The 25643-nt window shown below is 38.5% G+C and overlaps 1 protein-coding gene across 1 annotated transcript in view; it reads left to right on the forward strand.

The window, feature by feature from the left end:
- Window positions 1–25643, forward strand: part of LOC132823080 (follistatin-related protein 5-like) — a 377005-nt gene that overhangs the window by 329702 nt on the left and 21660 nt on the right. Inside the window, exons 8-11 of the mRNA XM_060836620.1 lie at window positions 2580–2741; window positions 5068–5202; window positions 18044–18070; window positions 21161–21279. Coding sequence (XP_060692603.1) covers window positions 2580–2741; window positions 5068–5202; window positions 18044–18070; window positions 21161–21279 — 443 coding nt within the window. The remainder of the gene's footprint in view (window positions 1–2579; window positions 2742–5067; window positions 5203–18043; window positions 18071–21160; window positions 21280–25643) is intronic.

Below are 25643 nucleotides of genomic sequence, written 5' to 3' on the forward strand. Positions count from 1 at the left end.
TGGACAGTTTGGAAGAATGTTATAGGTTGCAGGGGGACTTGGATACACTGCAGAATTGAGCTGAGATGTAGCAAATTGAGTTCAATGCAGTTAAATGTGAGGTGATGCCCTTTGGGAAGAATAACAGGAAGGCAGAGTACTGGGTCAATGATAGATTCTTGATAGTGTGGATGTGCAGAGGGATCTTGGAGTCCATGTGCATAGATCTCTGAAAGTTCCCACCCAGGTGGATAGTGCTGTTAAGAAGTCATACGGTGTGTTAGGTTTCATTGGTAGAGGGATTGAGTTCTGGAGCCGCAATATCGTGCTACAACTATACAAAATGTTGGTGCGGCCTCACTTGGAATATTGTGTGCAGTTCTGGTCGCCCCATTACAGGAAGGATGGGGAAGCATTGGAAAAGGTGCAGAGGAGATTTACCAGGATGTTGCCTGGTCTGGAAGGAAGATCTTATGAGGAAAGGCTGAGAGACTTGGGTCTGTTCTCATTGGAAAGAAGAAGGCTAAGGGGGATTTGATAGAGACATACAAGATGATTGGAGGATTAGATAGGGTAGATAGTGGAAGACTGTTTCCTAGGATGATGACGTCAGCTTGTACGAAAGGGCATAACTACAAATTGAGGGGTGATAGATTTAAGACCGATGTCAGAGGCAGGTTCTTTACTGAGAGAGTGGTAAGGGCATGGAAGCCATACCTGCTAATGTAGTCAACTCAGCCACATTAGGGAGATTTAAACAGTCCTTAGATAAGCACACGGATGATTTTGGGATGGTGTAGGGGGAAGAGCTGAGAATAGTTCACAGGTCGACGCAACATCGAGGGCCGAAGGGCCTGTTCTGCTCTGTATTGTTCTATGTTCTAAAACTTGCAGCATAGATCAGGAAGAGTTGAGTTTAGATTCCTTTGAATAGTTATCCCCAACTTCTTATTCTGTAAAACCCCCTGTATCGTATGTCAAGCAAGAGCAAGAAGTATTAGAAATGCTCAGAAAGTCGGATGACATTTGTGGAAAGTAATTAAGAGTTTTGATCCACTTTCTACAGGCAGATAGCTAAATACTGAGGCACACCCATCAGTTAACATAACGTGTCATTTGCCCCTGCTATGATTTTACAAGTGTCATGGGAGGTATTGCGTAGGGATCTGTATGTGGCCCACCTGAGGTCCTTAGCTTGGCAATAAATACCTAGGGAGACTTTAACTCATGTCATCTGATTTAATCATCATGGAAGAGGCCTGAGCCCAAAACCTAGCCTGATATGTGGCCCATAAGGTACTGCTGAGTGAAATATGGGGGGGGGCTAAGAAAAAAACCCTGATATAACTCCATAGATGCCGAAGGCCCATCTCCAAGTCACCCTTTATTTACACATGGAGACCTCTGCCTCTGATCCAGCTCCTTCAAAGCCAACTCTCAGAGTGTTAGGATATCTAACACTATTGCTTTTATTCATCAGCCAGGGCTCCCTGACTGGACCAGATTAACAGCCCCAGTCAGGGAAGTGATATTCCATGAGGCCCACCTGGCTGACCATGTTACAATCCCTACACTCCACATCAAATGGAGGTACCAATCTCACAGTCCACTGCTTCATATTAATAGAACTGACAGAGTCATTAAACACAAAACATAAGGCCATGGGATAAATTATAAGCTGAAAGTAAGCTTCCCACACCCCAGAACAAAATTCAGGGGTGAGCTCACATCCAGTTGACAATTTGTCCCACCTTAATTTTTTCAGCTGATGACTCTTTAATTAATAAGAAGCAGGTGTTCCCTTTGCCTCCAGCCAATCCGAGACCAGCAGCCCTGTCTCACACCTACCCTAGTGGACATTGCTGGTATTGCAAGAGGCCAAGGAGACTCATCTAAACCCAGGAAATTTCAACAACTCGTCAATGGCAGGCCCCAGCAAAGAAGGATGGATTTAGAGAAGGCAAAAGAGTGGAGACTGCAAACTGGCATGGAGTTGGTGGGGGACCAAAATGGGGGCAGGGAGTGATAGAGAGGAGGGCCCCTTGGCCTCTCATTGCACTGACCAGATGTCTATGGGTTAGACTTACTGTGGTACACATTGAGTGCACCCTCTATTGCTACTCATTACATTGCAGTAGCAGAGGGATGAGTTATTTAATTAGGCATTAGTTAGCCAATTAAATATCTGTACTGGACCACAGGGTGGGGCACTCATCCATATTGTGGGTGAATAGTCCAGTGCAGGTACATTTTCTAATTCATAGGTCCACCCATCTATTCTACAGCCCATAGGTACAATACAGTACAATTCAGCTGTATTCCATCTCGGAACTCCCTGAATTGAATAAGATAAAAATTTGTGTTTCATATTTTAAATTTCTATCACCTGCAATAATTTGCTTTGTGACCATGCGAAACAAACTGAAAGTTTCCAAAATGCTTCTAATTTAAATGATGTTGTAGTCACTACCTATAATGTCTCTCACAAACATTCTTCTGTGAGAAATGTTGGACAGGTATTATCGTTATAGGAGTTATTGTTATTGTTATTCTCATCTCTGATATTCAATGAAAAATGTTCTTTTTTTTTGTGTTTGTAGTTCCTCCAGTTATCAGAGTATATCCTGAAAGCCAGGCACAAGAACCTGGTGTGACTACCAGTTTAAAATGTCATGCCGATGGAATTCCATTTCCCAAAATTACCTGGCTGAAGAATGGTCTAGATATTACTTCAACATTACCTAACCAACTGGTGCTATTAGGTAGTATCTAATCTCATTAGCATCCTTTGTTTTCAAATATAGTAATAATATTTCTTTTTACACTGCACTTTGTCACATTAGAATGACAAATGGCCATATGAGAAACCTATAGTAATGTTCAGAGATTGCTCAACAGGGCACATGCAACTTCTTCTCTACAGTTTTGGACTTGTAATAGGCTACAGTATGCCCTTAGCTTCTTCAGTGGACTAAGAGATGTTCAGTACTAGTTTTATTTGTCTTTAAATTACCCATGACTGTTTCTGATTTCCTCTGCAGCGTCACAGGAAACCCAGGATGCATTACAGATATGGAAATAAAATGTAAAACCTAGGGCCAAGACCAGATGGAAACCTTGGAGGGAAGATCACAGGGACCAGGGGTGCTATTTTCTCTGGCTAAGATTCTCTTATTTGTTCCACTAAAGCATTCTTCAAGACTACAGCAATGAGACATTTGGCTGGTGTCTTCCCCAAATAGCAGGGAGTCACCATACTATTGGCAAAATGCTTCTAACACTGCAATTACGTGAACTGGCTTCCTGCATCCACCAAGCGGGCAACCTCTCCATGTCTGCTCCTGCCAAACAGACTCCCTGTGATTTCACCAGACCCCCACACCACCATCCCTACTTCTGAAGGCCTGGTAAAGTCCTTGCAACTTTGTAGCAAGCTGTCACATAGACATCAAAATGGGTTGTTCAGTATCTAGATGCATCAGCAGATATAAGTTGAATCAGCCTTGTACATTTGCATGCAGCAGATGAGTTTTTTGCTCTAATAGTGAGACGGTGTACAAAAAAGTCAACCAGAACATCTGAATTGTGACTGGTCTATGTTAGGGGAAATTCTTTGTCCCTCTGATTCACCTCTCTCTTTGTAATATATTTCTTGGAAACAGTTTGTGAAACATAGGAGCATTAAAAATGCAGGCGCTAGATTAAGACAACTTTGGAGATGCCGGTGTTGGACTGGGGTGTACAAAAATCTGATTGAAGATTTGTAGCTCGGGTATCCGTTGTTGTGGTTCTGCTCGCACAACAACAGGTTTAATTGGATCACTAGCTCCAAAAGCTCGTGTGCTTCCAATTAAACTTGTTGGACTATAACCTGGTGTTGTGTGATTTTTAACTTTGTTGTAATTAATTATGATAACAGAATAAAGTTCTGTGATGCAACAGCTTTAAAGGTTTGTTTGGGAAACTCATCTGAAAAGCAATTGTGTTATCCAGGATACTATAAACTATATTCTGGAGAAAAGCATTGCATTGCAATGTGCTTAATGGTACAATGCAGCTGTACTTTATCATTCAATGTATAAACAGCTTGGTCATAGAAGTTCCCGAAGGTCAATAATTGGATTCCATGTTCGTGTGAGAAGAGGAAATAGGAAGAAGACAGTTCAAATTTCAGAGAGTGTACCTCCCAGTGGCTAGTTTAATAGCAATCTATAACCAAGGCACCCATCCATTCTTCACATTGTAGAAAATATTGCAGTGAGAATCGGACCAGCAAAATGAAAGCAAAAATATCTCTCTAAAATACCAGTAGTTACGAATGAATAAAGGGTAATAATAATTGACTGAACTATTTTAATGGATTACTGACTTCTGACAATGTAAGGAGCTGAATTAATATTGATTGACATGATCATTAACCCAGCATGTTTCAGTTTCGGCTATGTATTGCAGTCAGCTTGTAACGCTGGCATCAGCAACTCCCCTAGGCCTAGCTTTCAATAAAGGCAGCACACCAAACAAAGGATGGTGGTGAGAAAAAATAGAATGTCTAAAATAATTCCAATTTTTTTTGACATTTAAATTGTGAGCTCAATGTGAGACTGCCACTTTTAAAGACAATTTAAAATTCTAATTCCTTAACTTCTGTCCGACCCTCATCCCTCCCGATCTGTGGAATTTTCTCCAAACCTATAAACTTCCAAGGTCTTTGCATTAATCCAGTTCGAATGTTTTGCATCCCTAGCTTTCATCGCTCCACACCCAGGATGATGGCATCAGCAACATTTTTTTATATGAATGCTAAATTCTTGTGTTTTCTACCTAAACCTCTCCAACTTTCTACTTCTCTCCTCTTTTTAAGACATAGCTTAAAATCTACTTATTTGATTGAGCTTTTCATCCCCCGTCTTAGTATTTTAATATTGCCTTATGTGAGTCGGCATGAAGTTTTGTTCGATCATTGCTTCTGTGAGATGCCTTGACAATATGAAATGGAAGTTGTCATTATGTCAAAGTCTCTGATCAATAACTATCAATTAATAATTATTTTGTTTTGTGCATTCTTGTTTGTGTTCCGTGTTTCTATAGCAAATGGAGGTGAAATTCACATTAACAGTGTGCGTTACGAAGATACAGGGGCATACACTTGCATTGCAAAGAATGATGCAGGAGTTGATGAAGATATCTCATCGCTTTTTGTCGAAGATTCAGCTCGAAAGACTCGTATGTCCAAAATGCATTAAACCACTTTTTATTGAATTCTGAGATAATTCTCTGCACAAACAAAGGTGGAAATAACACCGAATCTTGGTCATATTGATTGTTACCATGAGTACCTGAGTATCATAGTGAGTTAGAACACAGCTCTATTCTTTCCAATATGCTGGTTGAAAGCCTTCTGTCTCTGCTTGAAATGAATTTAGAAATGTTTCTCTGATCACGAGTCCACAGGATCAATTGATATAAAATTAGAGTTGTCAGCCCCAACTAGAGATAACTTAAAAGAGCTGATGGAGGCATAGCACAGCGGCATGTAGCACAGTGGGATATGTAGAATTTCAAAGCTGATGGTGTATGAGCTTACCAAACAAAACAACTCGACATCAAAGTATTTTTTTACAAATTTGAATTTAACAGGTTCAGAAGAATATAATCACTACCACTAACACAATAAATTAAGGAAAAGAAAGTTGGCAAACTAAAAGTCAGAGTCACAGAGTCTAAACTTCTGACTCCATGGGCACTCCTAATAGAGACTGGCATGATGTGGGCAATGCCGAGATTTGTGGCATCATCTGGCAAGTTTCAACCTGACATCAGGAGCAACTGGCTCCATCTTTCATGTATCTGCGGAGAGGCGTGGCGAGTTTCTCACTCGGCAGTAATGAGTTGCCAATTAAGTGGATTATTGTTTGTTAAACAGCTTGTTAATGCCTCAGCTTGCCTCAGTTATATTCATTTTACTAAGTGCACTGAACAAACTAGACATCAAGAATTCTCGACATGGAAATCAGAGCGGGTAGCTAGTAATGCCAGCTAGGTAAAAACAATGACTGCAGATGCTGGAATCCAGATTCTGGATTAGTGGTGCTGGAAGAGCACAGCAGTTCAGGCAGCATCCAAGGAGCAGCAAAATTGACATTTCGGGCAAAAGCCCTTAGAAAACATAGATCTGCATTGCAGGGCACACTGTCAACTAACACTGAAGGCTGCTGCAAAGAGATGTTGCAAATAAAGATTGGATTGGATCAGGCTACATCTTCAAGCTGCTTGCTTGCTCTCATAGCTTTTGCTCACTTACAACCTACCCGCATGCTAATCAGCTTTCCAGTTGTCTTGCCATGCTGTGCCAATTAGCACAGTCACGTAACCAGGTACCCTGTCTTGCTGGCCAATAGTGTTTGGTTAAGAAGGGCAGATATCTTTTTGTATGGTAGGTCAATCTCACATCTTGTGACTGCTGCTGACACAGTAAATACGCTGCATGTGCAGCAAGCAAGCAAGCCATCTCTCAAAGTCTCAGGGGAGTAGACCTTACTGATGTGCGTGGAGGCACCTATCAGTCAGGACGTTCTGGTATCGTAGGTCAACGGCAGTCTCCTTTATAAATCCAAGGGATTGGCGACTGTCAGGTAACCGGTTGGGGTGTTTTGGGTCAGGGCTCCATGCTCTGTAGTCTGGGCAGTGGTACATGGTAAGTCCTGTGGTTTCACAGAGGCCAGTCTGGGGAGAGTAAGACCATAGCACTGGGGAGATGTACAGGATCAGTCAGTGGTCTGGGCGCTTCCCATCCAAGGATGTCTGGTTAGGTCGCTCAAGGGGTTCGGCCACTGTTAGTCTGTCAGCTCAATGCAGATAAACTGAAGAGAAAGAGTGTTTGGGTCAGACCTGGGGTCATGGCGATGCTGCAGGAAGAGGACTTCAGAGCCTGTTCATTGGGATTGGGGGCTGCAGGCTGGGAGTAAAGGTAGATAACACTTGTGAAGTGGTAGCTGTATTTGTAAGGGGAGGAATATTGGGAAGCAGAATTGGGATCAGTATTCTAGGAACTGCATTTGGTAAGGTAGCGATAGTACTGGATGAATGGGATGCCATAGAAGTATGGCAGGGTGTTTGGTAAGATGTGGCAAGAAACCTCATTTGATCTTGTAGCAAAAAGCCCTCCAAAGGCAAATGCATCAGGGACTGAGCCATGCAAACATAAGATGTAGCCCATTACCTCGAATCAGAGACTGTGCTAAATGACAAAGCAAAGCAAAAGTAATACGAACCTTGAATTTCCAGCTGAGGAAACAAAGCATAAATGCAAGGCAGAGATGCTGTGAGCATCCAGGTAGGGGAAAGTGACTGAGTGATATTATTGTGAGCAAACAGTCCAGAAATGCATCCTGGTCCATCCCTGAGCTGGGTTCATGTCCCTGAGTGCACAGTGTCCTTGCTGCAACATTGTAGTGATCATCGCCAGTACAACCTTTGGTGCAGCATTGAAGTGCATAGGTATCCTGTAAGTGGATTGGAGATGTACCATGAGGGTTCTTAGAGGTTGGCATGTGGCCAGTGCCGAAGGAGTACGCCCTGAAAGGTTAGTGCTTGGTGTCCAACATGATGGTCATTCAGAGTAGGTAGTGAGCTGAATCTGTCAGGTGATCACTCTGGACTCCATGTCAAGTTTTCTTGATGTCTAATATGTTCACTGAGATTGTTAAGATGGATATGATTAGTCAGGTTGTCAATGAGGTATTTGACAAGCAATGATGTTCTGTAACTGCCAACACCTGCCGAGTGAGGAACTCACCAGACAGCTTCTGAAAAGCATTAAAGAATGGAGCAAAATGCTCCTAACATTAAGGTAGGCCTCAACAACCACTGATTCTGGCACAAGTTCATAGAAAGGCTTACAAACATTGAAGAAAGAAGCTGGATTAAGCTGTTTGGCCCTTCAAAAATATTCTGCTATCCAATATGATCATGGCTAATCATCCAACCTAGTACCCTATTCCTGCTTTCTCCCCAAACCCCTTGATCCCTTTAGCTCGAAGGACTAAATCTAACTCCTTGAAAATTTCTGTTTTGGCCTTAATTGCTTTCTGTGGCAGAGAACTCCATAGTGTCATCACTGTCTCGGTGAAAAAGGTTCTCCTCATCTCAGTCCTAATTGCCTACACTTTACCTTAAATTGTGATCCTTGGTTCTGGACTCTTGATCATTGGGAACATTCATCCTGCATTTAAACTGTCCTTCCTTCTTGATGAAGGGCTTATGCCCGAAACGTCGACTTTCCTGCTCCTCAGTTGCTGCCTGACCAGCTGTGCTTTTCCAGCACCACACTCTTCGACTTTGATCTCCAGCAGCTGCTGTCCTCACTTCCTCCTGTCTTCATAAGTCAGTACTACCATCCCAGGAATTAGTCTGGTAAACATTTGTTGCACTCCATCCATAGCCAGAATGTGTCTGCTCAGAGAAGGAGACTGAAACTGCACACAGTACTCCAAGTGTACTCCAAGAGGCCTAATGCAACTACAGCAAAATATCCCGGTTCCTTACTCAAATCCTCTCACTATGAAGGCTACATACCATTTATCTTCTCCACCACTTTATGCTTACTTTCAGTAACTGATATACAAGCCAACTACCAGATTTCACTCCCTACTAGGGTAAATAGGAGGATCAGTGGCAGAAGAGCCATCTGGCTTTAAAAGAAAACTCTCTACCAAATTCAAGATTGAGGTTTGATGTGAAGCTGACAATGAGCATTTTGTCTATCCCACATGGCATGAGAAAAAGTTAGTTGTCTCAACAAACTCCCAAACTTTATGTTATATTTTACATAAGTTGACTTTAAGGGTCAGAGACAAAACTATACTATTTGACCCAAGAAATCACATCATGATGATAAAAAGTGGCATTAAAAGCTAAGGCTATGATAGCTGATTAGTGTCTATTAGACGGCACTGAAATTAGGCAGTCATGAAAAGAATTTCTCCTCATGGTAAATCCTCCTCATCTACCTGAGTTCAGTGATGCAGTTAGAACTACAATCAAGATTAGTGCTACAACCCATATTGAAGCATAAAAACCTCAAAAGAGACACATTTCAGGAGTTCTCTCTCTCTCTCTCTTTAAAATAGAGTCACAACTGGGCTAACTTAAAATAAAGGAAGTTTACAATCATAAAGGGCAGATCCCATTTAATAAAGTACAGAAAGAAAATACCAAAAATTCTGCTTTCTATAAAAGCCTTAGCTGTGTCCTATCATCAGATTTCACCATCTTGCCTTCTAAAATAGTGCATAAACAAACAAAAAAGTATACATGAAGTCATCACCTCTTATTTTGGTGAGAATTCCACCTAGAGATTCAAGTTATTTTTAAAATGATGCACAAACTAACAAAAAAAAACACCACACCAAATGGTTTGAAAAAATTAACAGAAAACATAACATTACTCTGCAGATTTTTATTCTGGCATTTTAAAGTGTGTGAAAACGTATGGCATTGGCAAAGCACAGCCAGTCAGGCAGCATCTGAGGGGCAGGAGAATCAATGTTTTGGACATAAACCCCTTTCCAGGGATGGATGAGTGTGACAGAGATAGAAAACAAATATCTCGCATGGATTGGCAAGCCATTGACATTCTGTCAAAGCTTCCATTATTTAGGATTAAGCTTCAGTTCCTGGGTCAATACACAACTGTTGAAGAAGACATGCAATCAAACTCCTTAATTAGAAACAGAAAGAGCTGGAGAAACTCAACAGATCTGGCAGCATCTGTGAAGAGGGAAGCAAAGTTCATGTTTCAAGTCCAATTTAATATTTCATTGGACCTTCAGGATTTATTCAATGCTTTCTGTTTTTATTTCAGATCTTGCATTTCAGTCAGATTTCATATACCTTTGGGAAAAGAAGAATTTAAAAGAGTTAAATCCTTTGTTATTTCTAATGATGACAGTAAAGATCCTGACAAAACTTTTCTGATTTTCGTAGACCAGCTTAAGTTTCAGTCAACAGCCAAGTAAAATATTTGATTAATTTGTTGGCAAGTGTTGTTGCAAAAGCGTGCAACATAATTTAATCAACTCAAATTTAGCTGAAAGGCTAATGGAAATGGTCAGTTTCTTTCCAACTATTAATTCCTTCAGAAAAGTACTTCTATACAAACTTAAAGATTATACTAATAAATTGTTGCTTGAAGAACAGGACTCAGTTGAAGCAAATGTGGTTCGCTCGCAACACCTTCAAGTGCTTTATTTGACAAGAACTATTGTGCCAATCAACAGCTTCAACAGACCATCCAAATCTTATATGTCATGTGGCTTGTCTCATACCACCAATTCAGTGCCTAGCATTTCATGACATATGCAAGCTATATTCTAAAAGAAGTCATTGGACTAAAACATGCAAGGAATCTAATTACTTTAGGAAACCCAAGGTCCAACACAATTCTCCATTTCAGCATGTGAAAAAGAGTCAGCCAACCATGGTACATTAGAAGCAATTTCTTGACAATGGAAAGATAGGGAAGGTTCAGAGTGGAATTGATACATACAAACCAGAGAGGAGCAAATAGTGTTTGAGAAGAGCCCAGCACAATTTTCATTATTCTATCCATCATATTAACGCAATCGAAGAAGTAACTGCAACATCACAGACCGAGGCAGACAATTTGATACATAGACACCATGAGAAAAACGTTTATCCCTATCCAAAGGATATATGCCTAAAGGAATGGCCAACTTTCAGTAAATGCTAATATTGACACTGGTGCAACTGTAAACATTATCTGGTCATTCAGAAATGACCTAGGACACTCAAGGAATTTAATCTTCAAAGACAAATAGCAAATCTATAAGCAATAAATCAAGAGATGCTAAAGCATATTCATGTAGATCACAAGGTGCAGAAAAGATGTGATTATAATGAGAATTACTTGCAGCACACCTACAGGCATTGATCAACTAATCAAGTAACATGAAACCTCAAGTCTATCAATTTCAACAATCAAGAGATTCTCTCCCTCTGCATGATACACCTTCCAAGTCATGGTGCACAATTGCCACTGATATTTTTCATGTCCATGGATTTGATTACATTCTGATGACTGACTACACTAAATCCCCTCTTGTGCGACAAATCAAAGATACCATGAGCTCATCAGTTCTGGACACATTACAGTCGCCATCAGTATGCTTGTTATTGCACAAGAATTTTATCTGACAATGCTTTGCAGTACACTAGTGCATTGTTCCAAGATACAACACTTCCTCACTACTCACAGTCGATAGTTTCACAGAAGGCACTGCCCATACTGTAAAATGCATGATAATTAAATGTAAATTGACTTGCTGAAATGTTCAGAGAGCAAAGTTAGATCCATGTGTGTTCTTGGAAGCATCTCTTCTGTTCCTGGTGGAGTATCAATGTTAAGTGCAGTGACCTAACTGTTACCTCTTTATCAATTTACATTCGTCAATTCTCTCAACTACTCTCTTCACCAAGAGTTTTCTCCTTGGTGAAGGTGCAAATTGAATACACCAGCCCTGCATACACCTTCCACTTCCATAAATGTATCCCCTCCTTAGGTTCATAATAATTTCCAATCTTTGTTTTCTAAACTTTTCACAATTTATACATCAAAAAATACTTTTCAAATTCCATTTATTTTTGTTGCTGGGCTCTTCTCAAACTCTCTATTTGCTTCTCTGGCTTGTATTTTTCAATTCCACTCTGAACCTTCCCTATCTTTCCATTGTCAAGAAATTGCATCAGACGTACAATGTCCCAGATATCACTACAACAATTTGTGGATGTGTCCTGAACCACCAGGAGGATAGACAAACAGAAATGGTGGCATAAGGGTGCACAGTCTGGCAGAAGCGGAACATAGAGTCTTCCACATTGACTCCACATCCCATATAGTCTCACTGCGTGACATCAAGAGATGACAAGGAAGTCTACTCCTGTTTACCACCTACAGCTCTCCTTCAGCTAATGAATCAATATCACTGCACATTGAATGTCATTTATAAGAAGCAAGGGTGGCAGAGCATGGAGTGTACTCTGGTTGTGGAACTTCAATGTCCATCACTTAGAGTGGCTTAGTAGCTGGTTGAGTCCAACAGGACAGAGTGACTAGACTGGGTCAATGGCAGGTGATGAGGGAAACAAGAGGAGAAATCTACTTAACACATATGCATCAGTCCATGATAGGATTGGTCGGAATGACCACTGCACAGCCCTTGTGTAGACAAGGTCCCCTCTTCACAAACAGGGTATTGTCCATTGTTCTGTGTGGCACCACTGCCATACTAAATAGGACAGACTTTGGAATAGATCTAGCAACACAAAAACTGGGCATTCATGCAGTGCTTTGGACCATCAGCAACTGCAGAATGTATTCAACTACAATCTGTAACTTCATGACCTTGCAGATCCCACCAAAGAGTGTAGAAGGGAAAGTCAGAAACCGCATCAGGCATACATAAAAATGAAGTGTCAGCTGGTGAAATTACAACACAAGATTTTTTTGTGTGTGTGTAAAAGCAGCATGGAATTGGGGGCACAGGGGATGGTGGAGAAGATAAACATTTCCGCATCCAACAGACTGGATGTCACATCCAGTCATCAATGGTGTTGGACATTAAACAACTCACTGGAGGTAGAGGGTCCACAAATATCTCCATCCTCAGTGATTGTGGAGTCCAGCGCATCAATGCACAAGACAAGGTGTTTGCATCTAACTTCAGCCAGATGTATCAAATGGATGATCCATCCCACCCTCCTCCTGCTCCCTCCAACATCACAGATGTCAATATTTAACCAATTTAATTCACCATGCAAGATATACAGTCCCTTTGGTCCAACCAGTCCATGCCAAATATAATCCCAAACCAAACTAGTCCTACCTGGCCCATATCCCTCCAAACTGTTCCTTTTCATGTATCGACCCAAATGTCTTTTAAACATTGTAATTGTACCTGCATCCACCACTTTCTCAGGAAGATCATTCCACACACGAACCACCCTCGATGTAAAAAAAATTGCCTCTTAGGTCTTTTTAAAATCTCTCTCCTCTCAACTTAAAAATGTGCCCCTGGTTTTGAAATCCCCCATCCTAGGGAAAAGACAACTACCAGTAACTCCATTGATACCTCTCATTATTTTATAAACTTCTGTGAGATCATCTCCCAATCTCCAGTTTAAAAAGTCCCAGACTATCCAGACTTTCTTTATAACTCAGAGTTTGCATACCCAGCAACATCCTGAGAAATCTCTTCTGAAACCTCTTCATCTTGATCATATCCTTCCTATAACTGGATGACCAGAACTGGACACAGTATTCCAGAAGAGGCCTCACCTCAACATGTCTTCCCAACTCCTATACAGGTCGTTCTGCTGTAATGCATGTTTTGTTAATGTGAATTCAAAATAACCCGATTGATGAACTGTTGACATTGTTTCTAAAGTGTAAACTTTTAAACTTACATTGCCAACACTTTGAGTGCTGCTTCTAAAGGCCGATTTTTCTATAATGCAGGGTTGCACATAGAAGAACTGTCTATACTCAAAGGACTGAGCAATAAAGGCAAATGTGCCAAACACGCTTTTAATCACCTGTCCATGCATGATGCAAACTTCAAAGAATTATATATCTGCATAGGTCCCCCTGTTCTACAACACTACCAAGGCCGTACCATTAATTATATAAGCCCTATCTTTATTTGTTGTACCAAAATCAAGGGCAATTTGGAATGGACAATAAGTGCTAACCTAGCCAGCAGGGACAAATCCCATCAATGATTTTTTTAAAATGTTTCCTTCTTTGACCAATCTTTGGTCACATTTCCTAATGTTTGTTTATTTGGTTCAGAATTCTTTTTTTCTCTAATCACACTCTTTGATGTGCTTTAGGACATCTTTGCACATTTACAGTGTTATATAACTTCATGTTGTTGTTAATATTAAATTGAGTAACTCAGTGGAGTTAACACTAATCCAGTTGGTCAGATGTTATATTCACAAGTTACCAGGTCTGCAGAAAATTCCAATAAATAGAGCGAACGTTTTTCTACATATGTGAGAAAATCTAGAAAAATGAAATTTTAAGCTCATAATTAAAACAAAGTGCCAGTTATGTTTTTATATATTATGTTACAGCTCTGTATATTGCTTTTGTGTCCTTGCTGTGTGTTATGCCTCTAGGCTTTTCATTTAACTTTGGCTGCAGTAGAATTTAATTAAAGAGTGTTTTATGAGATAAATTATTATATGGCTTATAGCTTCCTCATGGTAAATTGCAATTGTTTTTTTTTGACACCCTTAATTTTATCTCAATCAAAAATTTCCTTTGAATTATTTTTAAGCAGTTGCTTGGACAATGCTATTAAAAGACAGGCAAGTGTGAAAGGAAGACCATCTACAACTTTTAATTTCTTAAATACCTGAGATGTAGAGATTAAATTAAAACAGAATAGGATCAATATGAGTCTTATAATGTAGAACACAAGATGATTACAGAAACTATAAAGAAGAACTAAAAATGGATGGGTGGCAATAAAAATGCCAATAGATTAGTGGATGACTTCAAAAGGATCACAGAAATATGTAATGTACATAAATCATAAAATATACAGTCAGAGAAAAGCTGGATCAATTCCACACCAAGCAGGATTTTTTTCTAGCGGAGGCAGAAGGCATGGCCTAGGTATTAAATAAGTAATGCATCAATAAAGGAGCATTGTGGGTCTACCTGCTACACGTAGATTCCAACTACTTAAGAATGCAGCTCACCATCTCCTTCTCATAGACAAAAAAAGGACAGGCAATAAATGCTGGCCCAGACCGCAATGCTCACTTCCCATGAATGAATAATAAACAAAGTAGAGGATACTACTAAAGTCACGGTAAAAGACAAAGTACTTAAAGGGTTTGCAGAGCTCAAAGTAGAAAAGTCAGCTGAACTGAATAAGCAATATCCCAGGTTGATGAAAGAAGAGAACGCAGGGGAAGTGACAAAAGTTGTCTAAGCAAGAGAAAGTAAATTAGTGAATGCTTTTTTTTAGAGAGCAATAGATATATAATGATATAACCCAGGTGTTAGTATTTAGATTAGATTAGACTCCTACAGTGTGGAAACAGCCCTTCGGCCCAACTAGCCTTCCGAAGAGTAACCCACCTGGACCCATTTCCTTCTGACTAATGCACTCTGGACAACTTACCATGGTCAATTTTAATGACCTCCACATCTTTGGACTGTGGGAGGAAACCCACACAGATACAGGGAGAATGTGCAAACACCACACAGACAGTCACCTGAGGCTGGAATCAAACCTGGGATCCTGGTGCTATGAGGCAGCAGTGTTAGCCACTGAGCCACTATGCCGTATTATTAGAATAGCTGTTATATTTTGTGTATAATGATGTGGATGTGGATATAGAGTCAAAATTTCAAAGTTTACAGTAGTCACAAAAGTCAGAAATGTAATGTGACTGTGATAGTCATCAGAAGGACATAAGCAACTTAACGGCGGTGTGGACATTTAGGAGTTTAATGTGGAGAAATGTGAAATCATGCACTGATAAGAAGAAGAGCAGCAATATGATGAAATGGTACACTATGAACAGGAAAATAAGATCAGAGAAAGCAGGGGGTGCTATGAACACAAAAGTTTGAAGAATGTAGGAAAAGAAGGCTATTAATAAATTTATGGTTTTATACTGCTAAAGCCCCAGCTATAGTGTTTTGCCAAATTCTGCATTATTTAGAAAGGATGCTAATGCCTCAGATAGAATGTAGAGAAGATTTACAGGAGGGATGCCTCAACTGTGTGTGTAGAATTTAAGATTCTTGGAGAAATTAGAAAAGCTGGAGGTCTTCCCAGATGGAAATAGATTAAGGAGAAAGATTCAAAATTAGAATAATGTTTCCCATGACAAAGAGCCAGTAACCAGAGAATAGAGATTTAAGGTAGTTGACTCTCTTAAAGAGCCAACATGGGACATTGGGTTGAATGACCCTCTTTTGTGCTGCATCATTCTATAATATTGAGAATGGTAGAATTAATTTGATGCATTTTTGTTGCAAGAGGGAACATTTTGGCTCGTTTGACATTTTCAAATAAGCAGTGAAAGGAGACTTTCGTTCCATCAGTCTGGGTTGAATTTTAATTGAGGTTCCAGAGTGTTGGGGTAATTTGCATTAGCCAGATCCCACTTCTTTCTAATTTTCATGAGTATTTCATTATTTGCTTCACATGGTTAAAAATATTCCATCTTCATGAAAATACATTTCACAAATTTTAGAAAGGGCCAAAGAAGACTGTGCATCATTTTTATAATCGTATCGTCACACATAGTGACACAAGTTGTATCAATGTGATTCATGTCATCATGGCTTTTAGACTGAAATAAGACAAGATTTTTCATGAAGATGTTATCTCTTTTTGTAAAATAATTAACATTTCTGTTTCTTCACATCTTGTAAATTATCTTTTTTGTCGTGTTTCCTCACAGTGTGATAATCTGGCTTTTATAAAACTCTTTGAAGATTGACAATGGCTCCAACAGTCTGACTCTAGACTTCAAACTCCAAGGCAGTCTATTTATTATCCTCTGGCTGAACATTTCATTTCCAATAAAATCAAAAGAATTTGACCAACAAAAGTCAATTACCTGAAGCTTTATGGCAATTTTATATTAATACTGTGAACATTTGAGAATGATTTATAAGGCTTTAATTTCACTGAAGTTGTGAATAATTCAGTAGGATGTCATAGAGTCACAGAGTCTCTTAGGTACAGCATGGAAACAGACCCTTAAGTCAAATTTGTTCATGCTGACCAGTTATCATAAACTAATCTAGTTCCATTTGCCAGCACATGGCTCATATCCTTCTAAACCCTTCCCATTCATATGCCCATCCAGATGCTTTTTAAATGCTGTAATTGTACCAGCCTCCACCACTTCCTCTGGCAGCTACCCTCTTGAAACACTGAAATGAATTATAACCTTTAAATCACGTTTGTGTCTCTTTGTTTTAAAATATCATACAATAAAGACATTGTAGGTAGTTTCTCTATAAGTAGAAACTTCATGTATGGGTAGTTTTCTGTCCCCTTTGTTCACTCAGCAATGACAAACTTGCAATTCAGAAAGTAAGACTACATTTATATAGCCTTTTAGAACCACCAGGCTCCTCTAAGTGCTTTACAGTCAATAAAGTATTTTTGAATAAAGTCTCTGTAGTAATGTAGGATTTCATTTTTGTAATTATCAGCAGATATGGATAGAAAGAAAGTATAGCAATAATAGTTGCTAAAAAAGAAGCTAATGAATAGATATGTTGCTATTTATTGCAATGAGTATATAAATAGACTTGTTGCCGATAGACATCTATCATTTGGGACCTGATTTTCTTAGTTACTATATGACGCATTTTTTCAAATCAGACCCTTGCATCACAGACCAACTCAACTTACACTTTAAACTCCATCCACGCTATTGTGAACTGAGAGTTTATCGGAAACCATGTGACCCCAAGAACTCGAACAATATAGTATCACCTAACTGGCGACATGCAGCACCTTCTTTCACAATGCTTATAATTAAAGTATGATTTAACATGCACACCTACATTTCAGATACATTTGATAAAAGGTTGTGTAATAACGTTGGTTCAGATAAAATGGACTTAAGCCACGTCACTATAGTGAGCAATGTTGTTGAAAACAACTTCCAAAATAAGCAGTTTTGGAGGAAGAATTGCCACCACGGTGATCATTACTGATATCTCGATCCAGCTGAAAAGAATTTTAGTATACAATAATGAACCCACTTCCATTTTCCACTTCTCCCCTCCAATGAATGGAAGATAAGAGGAGAATTAAACAATTGGAGAAAAGGGTTACAAACAAAATTAAATGTATTTATGGTTAAAATTAGTCTTTTTACTGAATATACATATATGAGTATGAGCAGTTTTGCATGTGTGAATTAAATAAAATTTTTGACATATTTTTCCCTTTTTTTTAAATCAATTTCTGGCTTTCTCCAATCTCTGATGCTGCAGTTGCAAACATACTGTGGCGAGAGGAAGGTACTGCAGTGCATTGTTGTGTTATAGTGATCATGTGCTTGTCCACTGTTTGTAACACAATTTATTACTTATAATAACAGGTCCTTCTCCATACTGTGCCTCTAAGTCTAATATTCCCACTACCTCTGAGACAGGCTGTATTTTTTGAGAGCATCATCACAATATTACTTACTCTTTTCAAAGTACAAACCAAGAAACTCCAGATTATTTTGAGTCTGCGAACAATGGAACACCTTCCAGTAGCATTTTATGATCCCCAGATAATAAATAAAATCGTCAAAACATTCTATGTTTGTCTATACATTGATTCTGACATGATAATTGGATACTGTTTACAGTATAATTAAGTTTTCGCAGCTTTTTTGAAGGAAGAGCCACACATGTTTTTTTAACATAGTATTATGTAAGAGGTCTTGTGGTTTATTAGGTGGTATCTGTGCTTCTGAGCCAGTTTATGTTCAAATCTCCACCAGCTGGTGGCTGCAGGACTATCCTCAACAGCCTAATGATGTGGCTCCACAGCCTAATAATCTTCCCAACTACTTCCCCACAATTCCCTAACACGGAAAACATCTGTACTAAAGAAACATCATTATGTGCAATTGACACAATAATCATCCTTATAATATCATTGTATGCTTGCAGATAACCAAAGGTTTGCCAAATTTTTCAGAAACTATTTCCATTTAATTCAAAGTCTTTGGAGCTTAGAATGTCCATACCATGTTCACAGTCTGATTGGTGTTGTAGGCATCGCCATTTGTGTCCTAGTACAACAAGTCTAGAGAAAATAAAAAGAAATATTTAGCTTTCAAGTGTGGTCCCTGACCTTTACTGTTAGCTGATGTCACCCGGGGCTGGGACAGGGCTTGTACAATGTTTCAATGGCCCAAAAAACTGAAGAAAATAAAATCAATCAGGGTTTCAGATCCATCTCCTCAAATGGTGTTGTTCTTGGACAAGTAAATGCAAGTGTGGGACAAGTTGGCTGTAATATCATTCTCATAGAAAACAGTGTGCCTTCTTATCATACCCAGAAAAGTGTGACTAATGTTAATAACTATGGATTTTTTTCTCTTGCCATACATCTAAAGACAAAAACAACCACTTGTCAGACCTTGACTGCCATGGATGAGATCAGCTAACTATGTGCCTAGTGAATCAGGGGACATAAATGTTTTGTAGTTAGCTATTTGTGTCCTATTGTATCTTAAGCTCTTCAAGGAGTTTCATTGGATTTACATATTTCCTGTCACTGTGACAGTCACTTAATGATTTTGTTTTAATTATAAAGTGCAGGAGAAATTGTCTGAAGGATTTTTTTTGCCAAATTCAAAGAATCAAGAATGAATTCTGATTAAAACCTTTTTTGATTTAAAGATACACATCTGTCACTTACATTTTAGTAAGTCATTGTAGAAAGCAAGTTTTAAAAATAAATTTATTTCATAGAAAATACTAATTTTTTGGTTCCCATACTTCATAGGCATTGAAGGTGTGGTAAATTTCTAGGATTATTGAAAGTGAAAGACATATTTTAAGGAAATGCTGATAAAACTTTTTCTAATAAAAATACAAGACATGAGTTTTTATAATTAACAATAAGCAACAGAAAAATACTATAATTCTGTAGAGAATGAATATATAATTATCTGAGTATATTATGCAATATTACAGCTTAGTTATATTGTGTGACAGTAAATACATATTACACAATGCATATATTACATATGATCAGTTTGTATTAACAGTAATCAATCCATAAATATATATAAAACAATAAATTAGAGTTCTGAATTCCAAAATCTAGTCACGTATGTTTGTTATAATAAAAATATATTATGTGGGCAATACAAGTTATATGCAGAATTTTCTATTAATCTACTCATAATGCCTTTTTTTTCATATAGTACGGTTAATAGATAAGCCATAAAATTTTTTTGGATTGCAACTAACTATTGATAAGTTAACTTGATAAGTAAACCTTTTCTTTCCCCATCCCTGATGAAAGATAAATTGCAAAATTAAGGTTAAACTGTTGAAAATTGAAAAAGTTAATGTCAGGATAATGCATTCTGGCTGCAAAGCATGCAGCCATTTGTTGTGTCTAATAAAAGGAGGACTCCAAACTAAAGGTCAGTATTTGGTCACCTGTGTTGTATATAGTCAACTGAGCATTGTCACAATAAGCAGGAGCAGCCAACACTTCAGTTGCTAACTCTTACCATTTCTTCAGTGAAAATGTCTAATTGACCATTATTTCACAGGTTATTCATATATTTCCTTGCATCTGATTATATCCATCTATTTCCCCAAGTTTGAGGAAAAAAAATCTTCAAATTAAAAAGTTTACTTTACACTAAACAGACCTCATAGAACAATCTTATACAATTTAAGTCTGCCAGTGCAGAGCTGTATATGATAGAAGAACAAAGCAGAAACTTCGATTTGGAGGTCAGAAAGTTTGTATTACAATGTGGAGAGCTTTCTATCCACCACATCATGTGGTTAATGAGCCAGATTTGCTGAACTCAATTACCAATATCTATCCCCTTTTCATGAAACACTACATCATAAGATAAATGCCCCAAAATACGTAGTACAGAACTAGGACATAGTATGTCCAATATATGGATTGTGAAATATGAAGTCAATGTAAAAATACTTAATGCATTTGTTTTAATGCTGTAAAAAAGGGTTAAACTATCAGATGCTCAATACGACAAATCAAACATTCCTAAAGCCTGTCGTTGAGGTATAATGGGTATGTTAATGTTATGCTTTGAGAATGCACTGATGGAAAATGACCCAATTGCATTTTCTCATAAATTCACTGTATGCATTTGTTTTACTGCCTTTCTGATGCCAAGTGAGACCTGTCATAGAAAATTGTTAAAGTGACAAAAACATCTCCGCGATTTCCTTTTTCTTTGGAGGCTGCATTTCTTATGCCTTCAACATTGCTTTTCCTTTTTCTTTGCACTGATTTCAAAAGTGTTTCAAAGAATTCAACCAATAATATTTCTAAAACATCTATATATTTCATTTTACAGAATGTGCAAATTAAACATTTTGTGTTTTGTCTTCAAGGACTTAGTGTTGGAAATATGTTCTATGTATTCTCTGACGATGGAATCACAATAATTCAGCCCACAGGATGTGAGATTCAAAGACAAATCAAAGCCAATGATAGGATCCTTGCAAGCTTTGTAAGTTTCAAATATTTCAACATTGTTTTTTCCTTTTAACAGCTTGCTCTTGAGTGTGCTCTTAGTACACTCCATGTCATGAAATGTTCAGCTTTACTGACTAATCTTTTCAAAGTGCTGCTGCAAGCTTGCATCAGTCTGTGCACCATTTGATTTCCTGATCAGCTAAATGAACTGTAAATAGTGGATTAGCTCTGACAGTGTGCCTGTTCCACTTAAATCACACCTGACCATAAAGGTTGATCAGGCCGCCCCCCCAGCATTAGCCTTTTCTCATTTGTGTCATATTTGACTTGTATTTGATCAGCTATCAGTGTTTTCTGCAATGCAGATTGGCATTGTAACGTTCAAAACAAATGGCATTGTATATTACTCAGGCTTCTGTCTCATCTATTGCTGCTGTCCTTTGCAAGGGTCTTAAGGTAAGGGAGATGAACTCAGGACATGTATGGGAACATGAGACTGGGACATCATAGCTGTTGACCAGGTATCCTAAATTAATCTACTCCCCTTTGTCAGCATTTGGCCCATATCTCTTTAAGCCCTTTCTATTCATTGACACATCTAGCTGCCTTTTAAATGTTGTGATTGTGTCAGTCTCCTCTACTTCCCCTGGTAGTTCATTCCATACATGATTGCTACCAGGTGAAGAAGCAGCACTCCGAAAGCTCATACTTCAAACTAAATCTGTTGGACTATAACCTGGTATTGTGTGATTTTTAACTTTGTCCACCCCAGTCCAACACCGGCACCTCCATTTCTTGAAGACTTTCAGAGATGTACGGGAATTCTTAAGAACAAAGTCAGGACAGCAAAAAGGGCATATGAGATAGCCTTGATAGATAAGGTTAAGGATAATCCAAAGAAATTCTAGAAGTGCGTTAAGAGCAAAAGAGCAACTAGGGAGAGAATAAGGCCCCTTAAAGGTCAACAAGGTCATCTATGTGTGGAAACGCAGAAGATGGGAGAGATATTAAATGAATATTTCATGTAAGTTTTTACTGCGGAGAAAGAAATGAAGGCTGGAGAACATGGAAATATTGATGTCTTAAAAATAGTCCACATTACAGAAGAGGAAGTGGTGGAGGTCTTAAAAGATATAAAGACGGATACATTTCTGGGACCTGATCAAATATATTCTAGGATGCTGTGGGATGTCAAGGAAGAAATTGCAAGATCCTCAGCAGAGAAATTTGTATTATTATCTACAGCCACGAGTGAGGTGCCAGAGGACTGGAGAGTGGCCAATAACTTGCCTTTATTTAAGAAAGGCTTTAAGGAGAAGCCTGAGTCTGACATCAGTGCTGGGCAACTTGTTGAAGGGGACTCTGAGAGATTGTATTTACATGCATTTGGAGAGGCATGGACTGATTCGGTATAGTCAGCATGAATTTGTGCATGGGAAAATGTGCCTCACAAACTTGATTAGATCTTTAGAGGAAGTAATCAAAAAGATACACGGCAGAATGGTAGATATTGTTTACTTGTACTTCAGTAAAGCCTTTAACAAGGTTTCACATGATAGATCAGTTAGTAAAGTTAGATCACATGGGATTCAGTGAGATCATGCCAATTGGATACAAAATTGGCTTGAAGGTAGGATACAGAAGATAATAGTGGAGGTTGTTTTTCGCGCTGGATGCCTGTGACCAGCCATGTTCCATGGGGATCCATGTTGGGTTTATTTTTGTTTGTCATTTATATAAATGATTTGGATAAGAATTTAGGGAACATAGTAAGTTTAGAGATGACACCAAAAATGGTGGTACAGTCAACAGTGAAGGAGTTTATCTAAGATTTCAAAGGGATATTGATTAATTGGGCCAATGGGCTAAGGAGTGGCAGATGGAGATTAATTTGGATAAATGCAAAGTATTGCATTTTGATAAAGCAAGCAAGGGTAGGACTTGTACATTTAATGGTAGCACCCTGGATAGTGAAGTTGAATAAAGAGACCTAAGGGACAACACTCGTGGACATGTGGTTGGGATGTCATATTGTGGTTGTATAGGACATTGGAGTACTCTTCTGGAGTACTGTGTACAATTCCGGTCCCTCTCCTTTAGAAGGATTCAGAGAGGCTTCTGAAAAGCTTTACTAGGATATTGCTAGGATGGGGGATTTTGAGTTTTCAGCAGAGGCTGAATAGCTGGGACTTCTTTCATTGCAGTGTAAAAGGGTGAGGGGTGACATTTACCAAGGTTTATAAAGTCATGAGGGTCATAGATAAGGTGAATAGCAAAGGTCTTTTTCCTTGGGTGGGTGAGTTCAAATCTAGAGGGTGTATTTTTAAGGTGAGAGGAGAGAGATTTAAAAGGGACCTGAAGAGCAACATTTTCACATACAGAGTGATTCATTCGCAGAATGAATTACCAGCTGAAGTGGTAGATAGGTACAGTTACAACATTTAAGACACATTGGGACTGGGTACAGAATTAGGTTGGTTTAGAGGGATGTGAGCCAAATGCAACAAGTGGGAAAAGGTACATTTGGGAACCTTGGTCAGCACGGATGAGTTGGACTGAATGGTCCATTTCTGTACTGTATGACTCAATCACTCCATGATTTTATAAAACCCTGATCTTAAAGTGCCTCCAACCTGTCATAATTTAGCACTTATCTTACACGAAGACAATAGTATAATGGTGAGATGTCAGTAATTCTTAACCTTATTGAGCAACAGAAGGATGGGTTTCCCAAGATGTGGATAGGAACATCATTCATAAACCTATCCATGCAGTGCATAATACCTGATTTTCCAAAAACTGAGAACAATCTAATTTGATTTTCTGTGAGAACAGAAAGATAGTTTCAACAAAATTTGATTAATATATTATGTTGTTAGCAATATTCCATTTTAGATGAGAAAGCTTCATTTTTCTAATTTACTGACATCTCCGACACTATTGTTGAATATAATTGAATGGGTGGACGTAACTTTCCAGTAGAGTCATAGAGTCATAGAGATGTACAGCATGGAAATAGACCCTTCAGTCCAACCTGTCCATGCCGACCAGATATCCCAACCCAATCTAGTCCTACCTGCCAGCACCCAGCTCATATCTCTCCAAACCCTTACTATTTGTATACCCGTCCAAATGCCTCTTAAATGTTGTAAATGTACCAGCCTCCACCACATTCTCTGGCAGCTCATTCCATACACGTACCACCCTCTGAGTGAAAAAATTGCCCCTTAGGTCTCTTTTATATCTTTCCCCTCTCACCCTAAACCTATACCCTCTAGTTCTGGACTCCCCGACCCCAGGGAAAAGACTTTGTATATTTATTCTATCCATGCCCCTCATAATTTTGTAAACCTCTATTAGGTCACCCCTCAGCCTCCGATGCTCCAGGGAAAACAGCCCCAGCCTGTTCAGCCTCTCCCTGCAGCTCAGATTCTCCAACCCTGACAACATCCTTGTAAATCTTTTCTGAACCCATTCAAGTTTCAAAACATCTTTCCGATAGGAAGGAGACCAGACCTTGGTCAAATGGTCATTCTACATGTGTGAACCTGCATAGTTACAGTAAAATATGTTACCGTGGCAAGTTTTACAGCAAGCTGTTCATATTCCCTCAGATGACATCCACACTCACCAATTTCCAGCAGGATTAATAACACTGGATTTTTGTTTCTCATCAGACACTCGAATACAAAATTTCCACTTGTGAGATTCCGACTGTTGTCATCGATGAGATCAGTTAACTATCGGCCTCCTAAATCAGGGAATAGTTGTACTCATGAATATTTTGCACTTAATTATTTGTTTCCTATTGCATCTTAAACTCTTCAAGGAGTTCATTTAATTCCAAATTTCCTGCTCACTGTGAAAACCAATTAATTATTTTGTTTTAATGTTAAAGTGCAGTAGCAATTGGCTGATGGTTTATTTGCCAAAATCAGGGAATTGACAATCAATTCTAGATTAATCTATTGACTTGAAAATACACACCTGACCCTCACATCTTAATAATTTATTGTAGAAAAACAAGCTTCCAAAATAAATTACTTCACAGAAAATATTAATTTGCTGTATAGACATTAAAGATGTTGTAAATTTACATGATTATTGGGAGTGCAAGACTTATTTTAAAGAAATATTGATTAAACATTTTATAATGAAAAGAGTTACAAGGATTTTTATAATTATCAATAAGCAGCAGACAAAATATGCAGTTAATATATGCATATATGCATCTATAATTATCACACTATGTTATGCAATATTACAGTTTGATTATATTGTGTAACAGTAATATATGGTACACAATCTACTTATTAGGTTATATTAATAGTAATAATTCAAAACATATATATAAATTCATAAATTAGAGTTCTAACTTTCAACCTCTAGTCCATATAC

The sequence above is a fragment of the Hemiscyllium ocellatum genome, chromosome 16 (genome assembly GCF_020745735.1).
Source record: "Hemiscyllium ocellatum isolate sHemOce1 chromosome 16, sHemOce1.pat.X.cur, whole genome shotgun sequence".
Lineage (NCBI taxonomy): Eukaryota > Metazoa > Chordata > Chondrichthyes > Orectolobiformes > Hemiscylliidae > Hemiscyllium > Hemiscyllium ocellatum.